At 43.8% G+C, this 12699-nt stretch overlaps 1 protein-coding gene across 1 annotated transcript in view; it reads right to left on the bottom strand.

The window, feature by feature from the left end:
* GAD1 (glutamate decarboxylase 1) overlaps positions 1-12699 on the bottom strand; it is a 30930-nt gene that overhangs the window by 13431 nt on the left and 4800 nt on the right. The window contains exons 3-7 of the mRNA XM_018072636.3: positions 10033-10194; positions 9082-9324; positions 6299-6389; positions 1552-1664; positions 24-139 (exon numbers count right to left, since the gene is read on the bottom strand). Coding sequence (XP_017928125.1) covers positions 24-139; positions 1552-1664; positions 6299-6389; positions 9082-9324; positions 10033-10194 — 725 coding nt within the window. The remainder of the gene's footprint in view (positions 1-23; positions 140-1551; positions 1665-6298; positions 6390-9081; positions 9325-10032; positions 10195-12699) is intronic.

Below are 12699 nucleotides of genomic sequence, written 5' to 3'. Positions count from 1 at the left end.
AATTAGCAGTGTATTAAGCTCACGTGCTCTGAGGTAAAGAGAACCAGCTTAGGGACTGCAGCCATGCCTTTGGTTTTGACTTCAGGGAAATACTTGTAACGTGCAGCCATTATGCTGTACATGTTGGAGATAGCTCCTCCTGTGAATGAATAAATGAATGAATAATAAAATCACAATAATGAAAAAAATGCATATTATGCTAAAGACATACAAGTCTCCTTTGCATAATGCAGTGAAAGTGGCAGTGAACTATGAAAAAGTATATTTCTGAAATGCACAGGCATCTGTCTAAATAGCATAGGACAGACCCTCTGGAAAGTCATAGTGATAGTCAGAATTTCCTATTTGTCATCTCTTTCAATTGCTAACATTTTCTAACACATTCCAAAAAAGTTCAGCTTTCATTGTGCGGCTTTTGCATGTCAACTTCTTGTTAGCAAGAACAACAGGAACTTATCAACTTCTGTGAGGCTGGAGAAACGTCACATATTGGATGGATATATCCCATCTTACTGTAGACATAGAAGTAGTGGCTTAAAGGTACATTTCTACAGCTGAGCTAGTTATTGTAAACTTCCTTAGGGTCAGTTATGGGAAAGGCACTTCACAGGCTACAATTCAGCTAATGTATTTTGACACTTACTTTTGGAGAATTTGAATTGAGAGAAAACACCTATTTCTCTTGGCTTGCTGTTAAAAACAGCCCTCTACAATTAGGTCAGTTCTTTGATGCAGACCTCAAGCTTTAGGAAGATCAATCTCATCCATCAGTCTAGGACAACATCACCTTCTAATATTTCTTACTGATGAGAACATTGGGAAAGATCTGTATTTTTCTAGCAGATAGGACTGGACATCAAGCAAGTGTGCATTCCTAGGCTTTATGTGGCCTGTTTCAAATGGAAGTGGTGTTGTCCTTTATCCTCTGCAAGAGGATGGTGTCCCCTCATGCCAAGCCCAGAAAATGGAATTCTGCTGGGTGCCCATGTTGTCCACACATTGGCTCAGGCCTTCCACATGGCTTATCATCAGTCATTTCTGTCACTGCTCACTGCCTTTATGTCACTTTCATGGGAAGACACTTTATCTTGGTCTTTATACTGGAATCATACTTGTGAATCCAGCCAGTTTATATTCCAGACAATATGTCCCAGAAAGTGACACCACAGCCTTTTCCTGACTGTGAGCCCAAATCCTCACTGTCCACCAAAGAAGTCAGTACATGATTTTCAAGAACTATTGGTCAGCAAGAACTGTGATTGCTCAGCACCTCCAGAAATGAAGCACGCAAAAGGACTGCTTAAATGCCCAACTATGTACCAGCACTCCTAATCAAGTCTTAAAATGTTGACCAGCCATAATACGTAGCCATATTCTGAGATAATTTTTCCCCCAGCTTTTCTGTGGGATGTTTAAACAAAACATTCCTACTTCTAAATAACTGAGTCATTACTTTGTGTTGCAGATAGTCTGGATATTCAGACACAGTTTATGTTTATTTTACCTTTTGAAGTTTTAGTCAAACCATAAAAACAGAGAAGAAAAACTCACCAGGTGAGAATATTCCATCACCATCTTTACTTGACCATCCAATAATCTCTCTCATCTTTCGAAGTGTTATTTGTTCCATGAGGACAAAAACAGGGGCAATTTCGTAGGTAAACCTACATGGATAAATTAAATAAACAAACAAACAAAATCAGATACAAATTCTAAAAACACACAATAAACTCTCAGTCTATGAGTCTTTGTAAATGCTCTAGGTTTTCCTATAAATTGGGGTCCTGATACTGCAACCTTTACCCAAGCAAAAATCCTCAGGAAAACAGCACTGGTGAATAAAAACTGGAGTATTAGTTAGTTGCAGATTTCTATATAATGAAGGTAAGACCTAATGTTCATCATCATAGCCTGCTGACTGCTGTACAAGACTGTGTAAAACATTGTTTCCCAAAGTGCCAGTTCCACACTTGTGGAATAACATACTTCCAAATCTTTATGAAAACGGTGAACTTCACTGAGCTAAACACAACCATAATTAGAAGTATTGAGCTAGGGTTTCAAAGTCTAAGTACAATTAATTATGTGGATTTATTTTGTTGATGATCTCCAAGGACAACTTATTTCTACAATACAGTGTGATCAATAACTGTCAAGAGTAATTATAAATGATGATTTTCTAATTACCAATTACCGAAACTGAGTCAGCAGTCAACTACTGTATCCACTTAATGAGGGAAAAAAACATTACATAGCCTGGTATGCCCTGATGTCACAGTCAGATACATGGATGGAAAGTGACAGCCATACAACCACTTTTGGTGATCAAGGTACATGGATTAATTGCTACTGCTGTAAACAAACTCTGCTTGCTCTGTATGGGAAAAAAAAAAAAGGAAAAAAAGGAAGCAGAGAGAAACAAAACAATCAACTTATGATTTCCAAAGGAGTCTGTAAGAGTATGACATCCTGACACTTCAGATTTGACTGATGTCTTCCACTTGAATAATTTCATCAAAATGTATGTGTTGTCTCTTTAATACCAAAATGATATTTTAAGAATAAGTATGGCAGACTTGAAGGAGGCAGGTGATATTAAGAAGAAAACAAGTGTCTGAAAAAGCTTGGTTTTTATTTACAGCTACACTGGTTACTTAAACAGTTAATTTTTTCTTCAATCCTTGTGTGTCCTTAGTCCATTAGAGAAACACCACCACCATTTTTAAAAATTCCTTTAAGATTAAACACTTGTAATTTCTTTAATTGTTGTAATTACTATTTCCAGAAGCCAAAACACTAGTTATTTTGCTTTTGTTATCATTAGAACTGCCAGAGACAGCTGAACACTGATCTGAAGTTTGGGTGCTGCCATTATTTACAAATAGACAAAATTAATGAATCAGTGTCTGCTAACAGTGGGGGTTTTTGTTTTGGTTTGGTTTTAAGCACTGCAAGACTAGAACATACTCCAATCTTTATTTAGGCAGAATGATCAACTGAAGTCAACAGGAACTCGGCAGAGCATAGATCACTGTAATTCAATAAAAGATATGTTTAAGTCAACATGAATTTTTTCCCCAGAAGTTTAAATATTTTAAATACTTAAATATTTTAAATTTTGAGTTTTGTCCTGAGACCTTGCACACTGATCTCTACATAATTTCCAGAAGACTTATAGGCTTGTAGAAAAAATATATAATACTAAGCAAGTTTTTTGTATATAAAATATCAAGTCTTCACAAAGGGAATTTTAATATACTCAAATACAAGTAACATAGTATTTGCTTATTTTATTCTGTAAGTATTTTCTGATTTTCCAAAAACTGACAAGAAATAAAAGAGTGCAGATGATTATAAATTACAAAGCCAGTGCAGCTGTATAAGATGATGGCTGTGATTTTACAAATCACATCTTGCTAAAGTTCACTCAAACTTGCTTGTTTTAAACTTAAATGACATTGAAAAATTCAGTTAAACCCAAAAACTGTGTTTGGCTTAGAAGGGATGATCTAACTTCAGAATCAATCTCTTAACAAAAAACACTTGCTAGATGTTCCATACAGCTACAACCTTTACAGGCACTTCTATGAATTAACTAGAACAGTCCCAAGTGTCAGATCTTTACTAATAGAATAAATAAATGGCACTTTTTGATAGAAGCCAGTGCTGGCTTAATTCTGCTCTCATCTAAAAAGCAAATCACTTTATCAGACCAAATCATTCTAGCTACCTGTTCTCCTGCTTGCCAGTATGTAAAAAGCATTCTGAGAATAAGCATAAAGCATTGTACATCGATTTTCTATGCTGTATTTTCATAAGCATATGTGCATAATACTGAAAACACCAATATAATTCTCACGTTCCAGCTAACAGTGGGCACAAAGAGAACTTCCAGATAATACTATTGCTTTCTAACCCAGCTGGCTGCTGCGTGGTGAGAGAATGCCTTGAACTGCAGAACCCTAGAACTGGATGAATAATGGCAGCTTCTGAAATTTCCACCCTGAAGGTCTCATGATTAGTGCTATGAATAGCACATGGATGCATTATGTCCAAGTCAATAAGGGACTTTTATATATTATCTTCATAATGACATTTAAGTAATATTTTCTAATGATAATTAAAATTTTTAAGTGAGTTTTGATTATTCAAAACTCATCTGCAAAAGAAAACTTATTTTTAATTGTTCTTAAACATTTTAAGAATTGTTTATCTGCAGAAAAGAAAAAATAACAAATGGAAAACCTTCTCTGCCATAATTCAGTGCTACTGTCACTTGTGTGTTACGTGTTTACGTAGCTGAAATAGGTTAGAACAGTTTCTAGGTAAAGGTCAAAACCTGCTCTTGTGTGCTGGACCATTGTTCAAAACAAATAATATGTTTCCCAGAGCTCACAGAGATGATTTTGGCTATTTTTAACAACCTTCTCTGTCAGTTCTTTGAATCATATTTTACAAGCATCTTGCTTTAGCCTTACTTGCAATTACTGTTATTTGAAAGCACACCATGTTGACCTTGCTTTGCTGAAAAAAGAGAGTAATGTATTATTTTGCATTTACTAGACCTTATACAAGCAAATAGATAGTAAATTGTCATGCTCACAGAGAAGTATTTTCAAGATATGATCTTGTTTAAAGTATAAATGAGTCAGAAACTAGCTTTACAGAACTAGCTCAATTTAAAACTAAATTTACTTTTAAAAACAAATAAAGGAAAAAGCAACCTCAATTAAAAGAAGAGTTACTATTTAAGAAGTGAATGAATGAGTGCAATGTTCTTAATACCGTTGGCAATATTTCCTAATATTTCCTAATATTTCCTAATATGTCACAGTCTGCCACAGAACCGAATTCGGTTGTGCCCTATCAAATTTGTGTAATTTCACTGCTTACAAAATGATAAATAAACTGGGATAAGTAAGTTAGTCAAAGGGAAAGGGGTACTCAGAAGTACGTTTTTGTCACAGAGAAACAACTGTTAAGCAAAGTTTTCTTTTAGAAATGTGATTGGAATTTCTTTCACTTTTAATTGTGCTGTTTAAAAAGGCATTTAAAAGCCCTGTAAAGCACTTCACAATACTCATTTAACAATCAAAATATATGTTGCTAGGATTTCTTTCCAATTAGCTTTTAAATCTGAATGTCTCATACTAATTTTTACCAAACAGAGAACTAAATCAGATGATTATTACAAAGAGCAGGCTGGTTTTGGCTGGAGCACCCTAGGTGTTCTTTATTGCTGATGTCACAAAACAGGCACAGTTCATAATCTATATAGAACTGCTAGTAATCAGGTATATTTAAGAAACCATGTACTCATGGATAGGCCAGTGAAAATACTGTTCCTTTCCAATCTGCAGATACATTTTCTGTGTTCCGACACAGAATTAGCAACGAACTACTCAAAACAGAGGTAGCTTTAGAGTTAAAACACATCCCATACAGGACTAAAAGAGAGCAGCCTTTGGACTCCCATCACATTTTTGAGCATATAGAAATCAAAATTTAAACAAAAACTGACTAGAAGGTTCTTTTGTTTAGTGGGGGGCTTTTTCCATTAATTGCACTCTTCGTTGCAAAAATGTACCTTATGTTGACCTTCAGCCTTCATTAACTTTGAGGTCAAGAAAAATTAGGAAGATTTTATCATTTGTTACATTCCAATGTTAATTTTTACCTTTTTATACTTCCATTTATTCACTTATACACAACTTTATTATTCTCAGACTAAATTCTTCATTATCATCAAATTATTTTTCAGTGTTACATTTTTAATCATCTTGAAGCCACCCAGAAGCCATTTCTTTACCAGCACATAAACGGGAGAAGGTGTTGCCTCAAGCCTGCTATCTCTGAAGTCAACAGGAGAAAAAAACAATAAATCTTTACATATTTTGTATTTTAGTGTTAATACATGGACAGTTGTAGAATTACTCAGTCTAGAGACAAAGCTTTAAAAAAAAAAAAAAAAACAAAACAGAAAAAGATAAAGAAGACTGGTCCAAAAGAAAAAAAATAATTTCATGTTATTATATTAGAATAATCATGTTTTACTTACCGTGTACTCTGGGATATTTGCATTTCTATTTATCAGAAATGTAAAACTGTTCAGCTTTGTATAACTGTTTTCACTGTATTACTGCTACATTAAGAAAAACATGAGACAGTTTTATTGAAGATGCAACAATCATCATCTAAATATGAAAATTATTCATGTCTGTGACAACACATATCTACCATGATACACACAGCCCCTGTAAGCACCAGTCACAGACGCTGTTGACGAGGCACTGCTTACATGTTTGTATTAGCAGTTGATGTCAGCCACTCCCCAGCCAAGCCAATAATGTCCAGTCCTGTGGACAACTGATTGAAAAAGCGAGGATGACCTGGAATGAGAATTGAGAGCAATTTAGAACAGACTCCACTGATGTGTCACAGGTTTCAGTTTTGAACCGTCCAACTGTTCTGACAGCAACGACAGGTTTTGCAGCCATAACACTTGCAGCAAAGTTTTCAAAGCAAGTCTTGCTTATGGGGAGACCCTTAGCCAACATTCACGGATGTCTTATTACAAACTTGAAAAACCGCTATGGCGGGAGCTCCTGGATGGAATCATTAGAGTTTAAATTTAAGATAAAAACCTCAGAGCAGACTGAGCCTGTAAAACACCTCTGGGACCTGCACAAGGTTAGTCCATCTCCAGAACCCCCTCTCCACCTCGGTCGTGCTATGAACTCGGGCGAAGTTACGCTGTGGGGGACCCTCGGCGGAAACAATCTGCAGGTGCTGGGTCCATTTGCATTCGAATGAGGAAAGAGAGGAAGGCTCAGCCACTAGAGCGGGGACTGCAGGAGTGAGGGAGGAGTGCGAAGGAGCCAGTCGCTTCCTGAGCTGCAGGGCCACGGGAGCGGCGTTCGCGGGGTCTCGGCGGGAATGTCCCAGCGTGGCACGACCCGCTGCAGCGGTGTGAGAGGGTCCTCCAAGACCTCCTCAGCTCGGTCCCTTGCCCACTTGGTTTAAAAGCTAGGATTCACTTCCTTAAACAAAGGATTTGCTGCAGAGCCGAAGTAAATAATATTCCTCTATTTCAGCCGGAGTTGTTTTAACAACTTTTATAAGCAATAATGTTGAGTGCCTACTTTTCTAGCATGAAACGAAGAAATTCCTAACACCTGATAACGGGCTTTGAGGGGAGGTGGGAGATGTCACGATTTAAACCTTCTCTCTGCTCTCTGGGAAAGGACACGCAGACAGCACACGAGGGACAGCCCCCTAGAGGGGAGTCAGCGCTCGACGTCTGGAGGGACCTGTCACGTCGCATTCGGCTCAACACTGGGAAAATCAGCATCTTTTGACATGAAGAAGTAAATGCGATTCTGCTCCGAGCGATGTCAGCAGGAACCTTTCGGAGGCGTGAGCCTGCCGGCGCTGCCACATCGCGACAATTCCCCAAGAGGGTGCGCCGCGCCCGGGCAGCTCTTGCCCCGGAGAGCCAGCGGCTCAGGGCTAGAGCCCAGAAATACCACCATGGCATAGCTGTTTGCTTTACAAATCAGCTCTTCTCTCCCTTGCCATCACGGACTGAGAAATTATCTTAAGCGACATTTCCCTGACCTCCCAAAGCTGTTAGCGAGCCCACGGTCTCCTAAGGCTCTGCTGCAAATTCAGCACCGGTGGCTTTAAAGGGAGCTTCGCGCCTGAGAGAGAATGTGAGCCCCGGGAGCCTGAGAAGCCAGGGCGTGTGTTCTGGGCCTCATACGGTCCGAGCAGCTCTTTAAAGCGGCACCAGGTACTGCTTTGAACTGAGCTCATGTCTGGTCGATACCTGCCTCTCAGCTCCCGGGGACAGGTCCTGCCGGTCCCACGAGAGCTCCAGGGGAGGTTGGGGGGAGGGGAGGAGGTAGCTCGATATGCTGGGGCGATCGATAGCGGAGTAAAGGTGCAAGCACACAGAGCGCAGCCACTCTAGCTTAGCTGATTGTCACCTGTTCAACAGCTCACGCGTTTGGAAGCGAAATGTGCTCCCCTTTGATTAAGGGTACAAAATCAAAGTATGCTCCTGACTCCTGTGAGTAAATCAAACCACCATGTAAATAGGAAAAAAAAGACAGGACGCTAACCGCCACATCTGTTTCAAGATTTTGTTCCTTGAATGCACTGCGTTGGGTTTTCACAGCTGCATAACTAACCCCCCCAGAAAGCTGCGCCTCGCCCTTCAGGAGCCATGGCTCGCAGCAGCCCAGCCAGAGACCGCCAGGCAATAGCCTCCCTGTACGAGCTCCCGCCGCCCGCCACTCCAGCTCCGGGGGGAAACTACCGCCCGCTCTGGGCGCTGAACCGAGCGGTGCTCAAGAGGGTAGCTGGCCCAAAACATCTGAGCAAGACTGGGGAGGGGAGACACGGCACCTGCTCCGTTATCACTCCTGTTCCTGACCTGCTTGGGTATGTACAGCAGTCAGGGCTTATTGCCAGCAGAGATTTCCGCGGATACAGATGTAAAAGGCCAGGTAGTCTGAAAGAGCCTTAACTTTGCTCTGGAGTCTGGCTACCACTCAGTAAAAGAAGTGATTATAAACCGGTATTTCTGTCTGATTCAGAAGGACCTGGACAGGCAGGGCTCCTGGGTAATGGGCTGAAATCCACAGGGTTCCTTTATTGATGATTCCTAGGATTTCAGTCTCTTTTTCATTAAACGTCTGATGAACATAAAGAAGAAAAACTGCAAATTCAGTGTCATTTATGCTCTCATTTACCTAATGATATTGCTCCCCGGAGATACAGACAGCTCGCATTTCATCAAGTGAAAGAGATTACGTCTTAAAAACTTGTTTCTGTGCTCTGAAAACAGCACGGAGCTCTCTCTACCCGTTGCTCCAGATGGAGCATCAGTAACTCAAGTTTCTGAGCAGAGACATTTCCAGCGCCCATAGATAGCCCTGGAGCCAAGCCTCTGGGCAAGCACGGTCCCGCATGTGGAGAGGATGTGGGCTTACCTCCATGAGCTCAATCCCTCTCACTTCGCCGCGAGCCTGAGAAAAGTCCCAGGAGAGACTCTCTACGTAGTGTGCAAAAACCTACCTGTCCTCACTCCGTATTTCAGCGTGTCCCGGCAATCCACCAGAATCTGCTCCAGGGACTCAGGGTTGTCCGAAAGCTCCAGGTTGAAGCCCTCCATGCCCTCCAGGAGCTGATGCGGGTGGTGGAAGTCCAGCACTTTGGTGGATCTGTCAAATGTTTTTCTCACGTAGTTGAGGAGGATGTCCACAACCTCCAGAAGGAACTGCATGGTCTGCTCCTCACCATTCTTGGAGGGCAACAAATCTGTAGGGCAAAGCGGCTGTCAGCATTTGCTCTGGGAAAGAGAAGCGGAAATGAACCAGCCTCGGCTGCCTGAAGCGCTTCAAGGACCTGGAAGCTGTGGCCCCAGCACAGCCTGGCTGCAGTGAGGCAGGCTCCCAGTCCCTCTGGCCCGGCAGGGAAGGGTGATGTGAAGTCACCCACGGCAACAGCAGAGGCACCTTCAAGGTGCCTCTGTCAAAAAGTTTGCCCTGCAATGCTAATGCTATGCAATGCGAGGCATTCACTTTCCTTGGTCTGAAAGCACCCCAAATGTGCACCTGCCCTTCCTCTGCAACGTCCCCACCTCTGTCCCGCAAAAGGATTCATTTCCCTTCCCTACTCTTCTTGTCAATGGACCCGTACCAGCAGTCACAGACCACTTCATTGCTATTTTATTAAGGAGGACATAAAATATAAAATTACTCTCCCCCCGGATGCTGGATCTGGAGTAAGCCCAGAGGGACTGCTAGAGCTGAGCTACAGAGGATCAGCCCAAAGTACGTAAAACTGCACTTCAGCAAACTTGTACACATTGTCAGTACAGCCCCAACAAACACAGACACAGAGCTTCCTTCAAAAACAACCAAGCAAAAGCGCGGTCTGAGTGTGGCTGCAGTTCGAGGGAGCCGAGGGCAACACTATTAAGGGACGTGCCTGAGCTGAAGCAAGGAGAAGCTGTAAAGTGTTTACCTCTGGCATACAAATTGGAGAAGTCTGTCTCGGTGCGCCGGAACCTGGATTCCTTCTCGCTGTTCTCACAAGCCAGCATGCTCTTGGAGGACTGATGCCTTTCTTTCAGGGAGCTGACAATCCGGCTCTTGTCTTCTAGGCTGTTGGTCCTTTGCAGGAACCCTACATTATTATTGCAAGGTGCACAGGTCAGAGTTTTCTCACTTCCCAACATGTTTAGAAATATCTAAAGCAGCTCTCTAGACAGCAGTTAAAAGCGGTGTTAGTTCTAGATCTGACTAATGAGGTCAGGAATAAGAGTATTTATGGAGGTTATTTGCCTCCAGGAGGGAGAGTTCAAAATGCCATCAACTGCAAAAACGCAGCCATGCAAAAAACAAAATTTCGTCATTTAGTGCAGTGGTAAATTCTTATTAAGTCGATCAGACAGATTCCACTTCAGTAATCAGCCACTGGAAGAGAGTTCAGGATGAGTCAATGCTATTTCAGCCTGCAGGCGAAGTTTATGGACCTAGCAGACAGGGGCAATGATGTATGATTAAAATCAGGGCCGTTTTCAGTTCTCCTCGTGGTGCTCTCACGCACAAAAGGCATGAGAACAAGCAGCCATTCTGGAGCAGCCACCCTGAGAGTGCCAGAGCTCTAAGAACACCGGTAGTACCCACCTTCCTATTATCAGTACATACTGATGTGGATTTTCCACCTGAAAAGATGCTTTGATACTAACAGTAATCATCCCCGGGGGTTTTAGGAGCTCCGCTCTCACTGGAGACACATCTCTGGCGCCCAGGACCGAACACAACTGCCGTTGTTATGTGTGACGGCAATAATAAACCCACTCACCCCAAGAATTATGGGTGTGAGTGCCACGCAGGGTCTGTGGCGAGTAATGAGACCCATCTACTTTAACAAGGCAGGGAAAGAAATTAATTTTCCAGATTTGATCCATTAAATCACTGATGCCTGGTAAAACACGCATACTGTCGGGCTTTTCGTCATTAAAGAAGGCATCGAATTTTGACCTCCCAGGTTGCAGCAAGCGCGTCTGTATGATTGGAGCACCGTAGCGGCGCCGGTCTCCTTCATTCTTTATTTTCTTTCAAAACAAGTAACAATCGAAACCAAGGCTCGTCGCGGATGGGGATATCCGCCAGAGAGGAGGGTTTAGCAGGGAGGAAAACCAGTGTTGTGACTTCGCTCACCCACGTTCCCCGACGCCGCTTCTCGCCAGCGCCCTCCGCTTTCCGGCCATGTGTCACTGCTCTCCGGAGTCCCATCGAGCGCCCACAGCCGGCCCACCCGGGCCCCCTGTAGCTTGGACAGGCATAAGGGCTGCATCTCCGTAAGAGAAAAGGGAGGGACAGCGAGTCGCTGGGCCAACAGCTCCTGGCAATGATACCTGTGCCTCGGACTCTACTGCCAGCCGGACAGTCCCTAAGGAGCACCGAAAACGGAGTACCCGACTGGCAGCCCCTTCTGCATCAGCCGGGTGCCTAAACGAGTCTTCAGGAAGGTTGCTTGCAGGCAAGTTTGTCACGGTCATACTTTCAGTGAACACCTTATGTGTTGCTGTTTAATACTGATCTTCTACTAATAAGTTTATTTTTGTGATGCTTTTATGAATGCGAAAAAGACTATTTAAAGGAAACTCTCTTCGTGCATAAGTTGAGAGTAGCCGTCCAGGATCGATAACATATATATATATATATATATATATATGTACTTATGTATATATTTTGTTTTGTTGTTACCGCTTTTAACAGTCCTTACAGCGATCAGCAGCTCCTGCAACAGCTAGTGCTGTTCGCCTGCTCGTTAGGAGGAGCAGCTGATATCGAAGCAAGTGCAGTGTAGACTGAATTACGGAGAGATCCTCTTTCACCATTTTGCTTCGTTTTGCTTTAATTTTCCACCTTTCTTTTTTCTAGGCGCCCGGTGGCCCAGAGGCGAGAGCTCCGCGTGAAGAGACGTCTGCAGGAGCAGCGGCGCACAACTGGCTCTCTTCTCGGCCTGCAGAGGAGAGCGTGCCTCGGAGGCTCCGGTGGGAAAGCAGGAGGCAGCGCTTCAGTAACCGAGAAAGGCTGCATTTGCCTCCAGTTCGGCTCGCATCGGGCCCAGCGAGGCAGTGGCTTCACTGAAGGGTCTGACCCAGCTAGGCGCCAGGGCACGGAGCTCAGCCCTTGCCCCAGGTACTCCGTGCTGTTCCCCGCGGAGCTCCTCGGCCCCGTTGCCGTGTCCCGGGGCCGGCGGGGACCCGCTGGGGCTCGAAGCGCACGGGGCCCGTCAGTGTGCGCCGCGTGGGGCCCGCAGGGCTGCGCTGGGGCGGCTCGAGGGTGGTGACTGGAAGGAAAAAAAAGCCTGAAAGGAGGAACTCGCTGCCGCCCGGCATCAGCCCGTCCGGCTGTAAGTAACGTGCCGCTCACCCAGGTCCCTCGGCCACGGCAGTATCACACGGGCTGGAGAGTCGGTACAAGGGGGAGCCCGCGGGGCTGCGGCAGCCCCCGCTTTGGGGCCGTCGGACTCTTTCGCTTCCCGAGCTCCTCCCTGAGAGGATGGGGGACATTCTCCAGCGCCAACCCACATCCCGGGTTGCAGAGAAGCGCGGCGGCCGGCCCTGGAGGGCTCCTTCCCCGCCCGAGGAGCAGCAGCGCATAACTGTAGCCAAAC

The sequence above is a fragment of the Manacus vitellinus genome, unplaced genomic scaffold (assembly GCF_001715985.3).
Source record: "Manacus vitellinus isolate BGI_N305 unplaced genomic scaffold, ASM171598v3 scaffold_22_pilon, whole genome shotgun sequence".
NCBI lineage: Eukaryota > Metazoa > Chordata > Aves > Passeriformes > Pipridae > Manacus > Manacus vitellinus.
The sequence above is the reverse complement of the archived record's forward strand: the minus strand, read 5'-3'. Positions and strand labels throughout refer to the sequence as shown.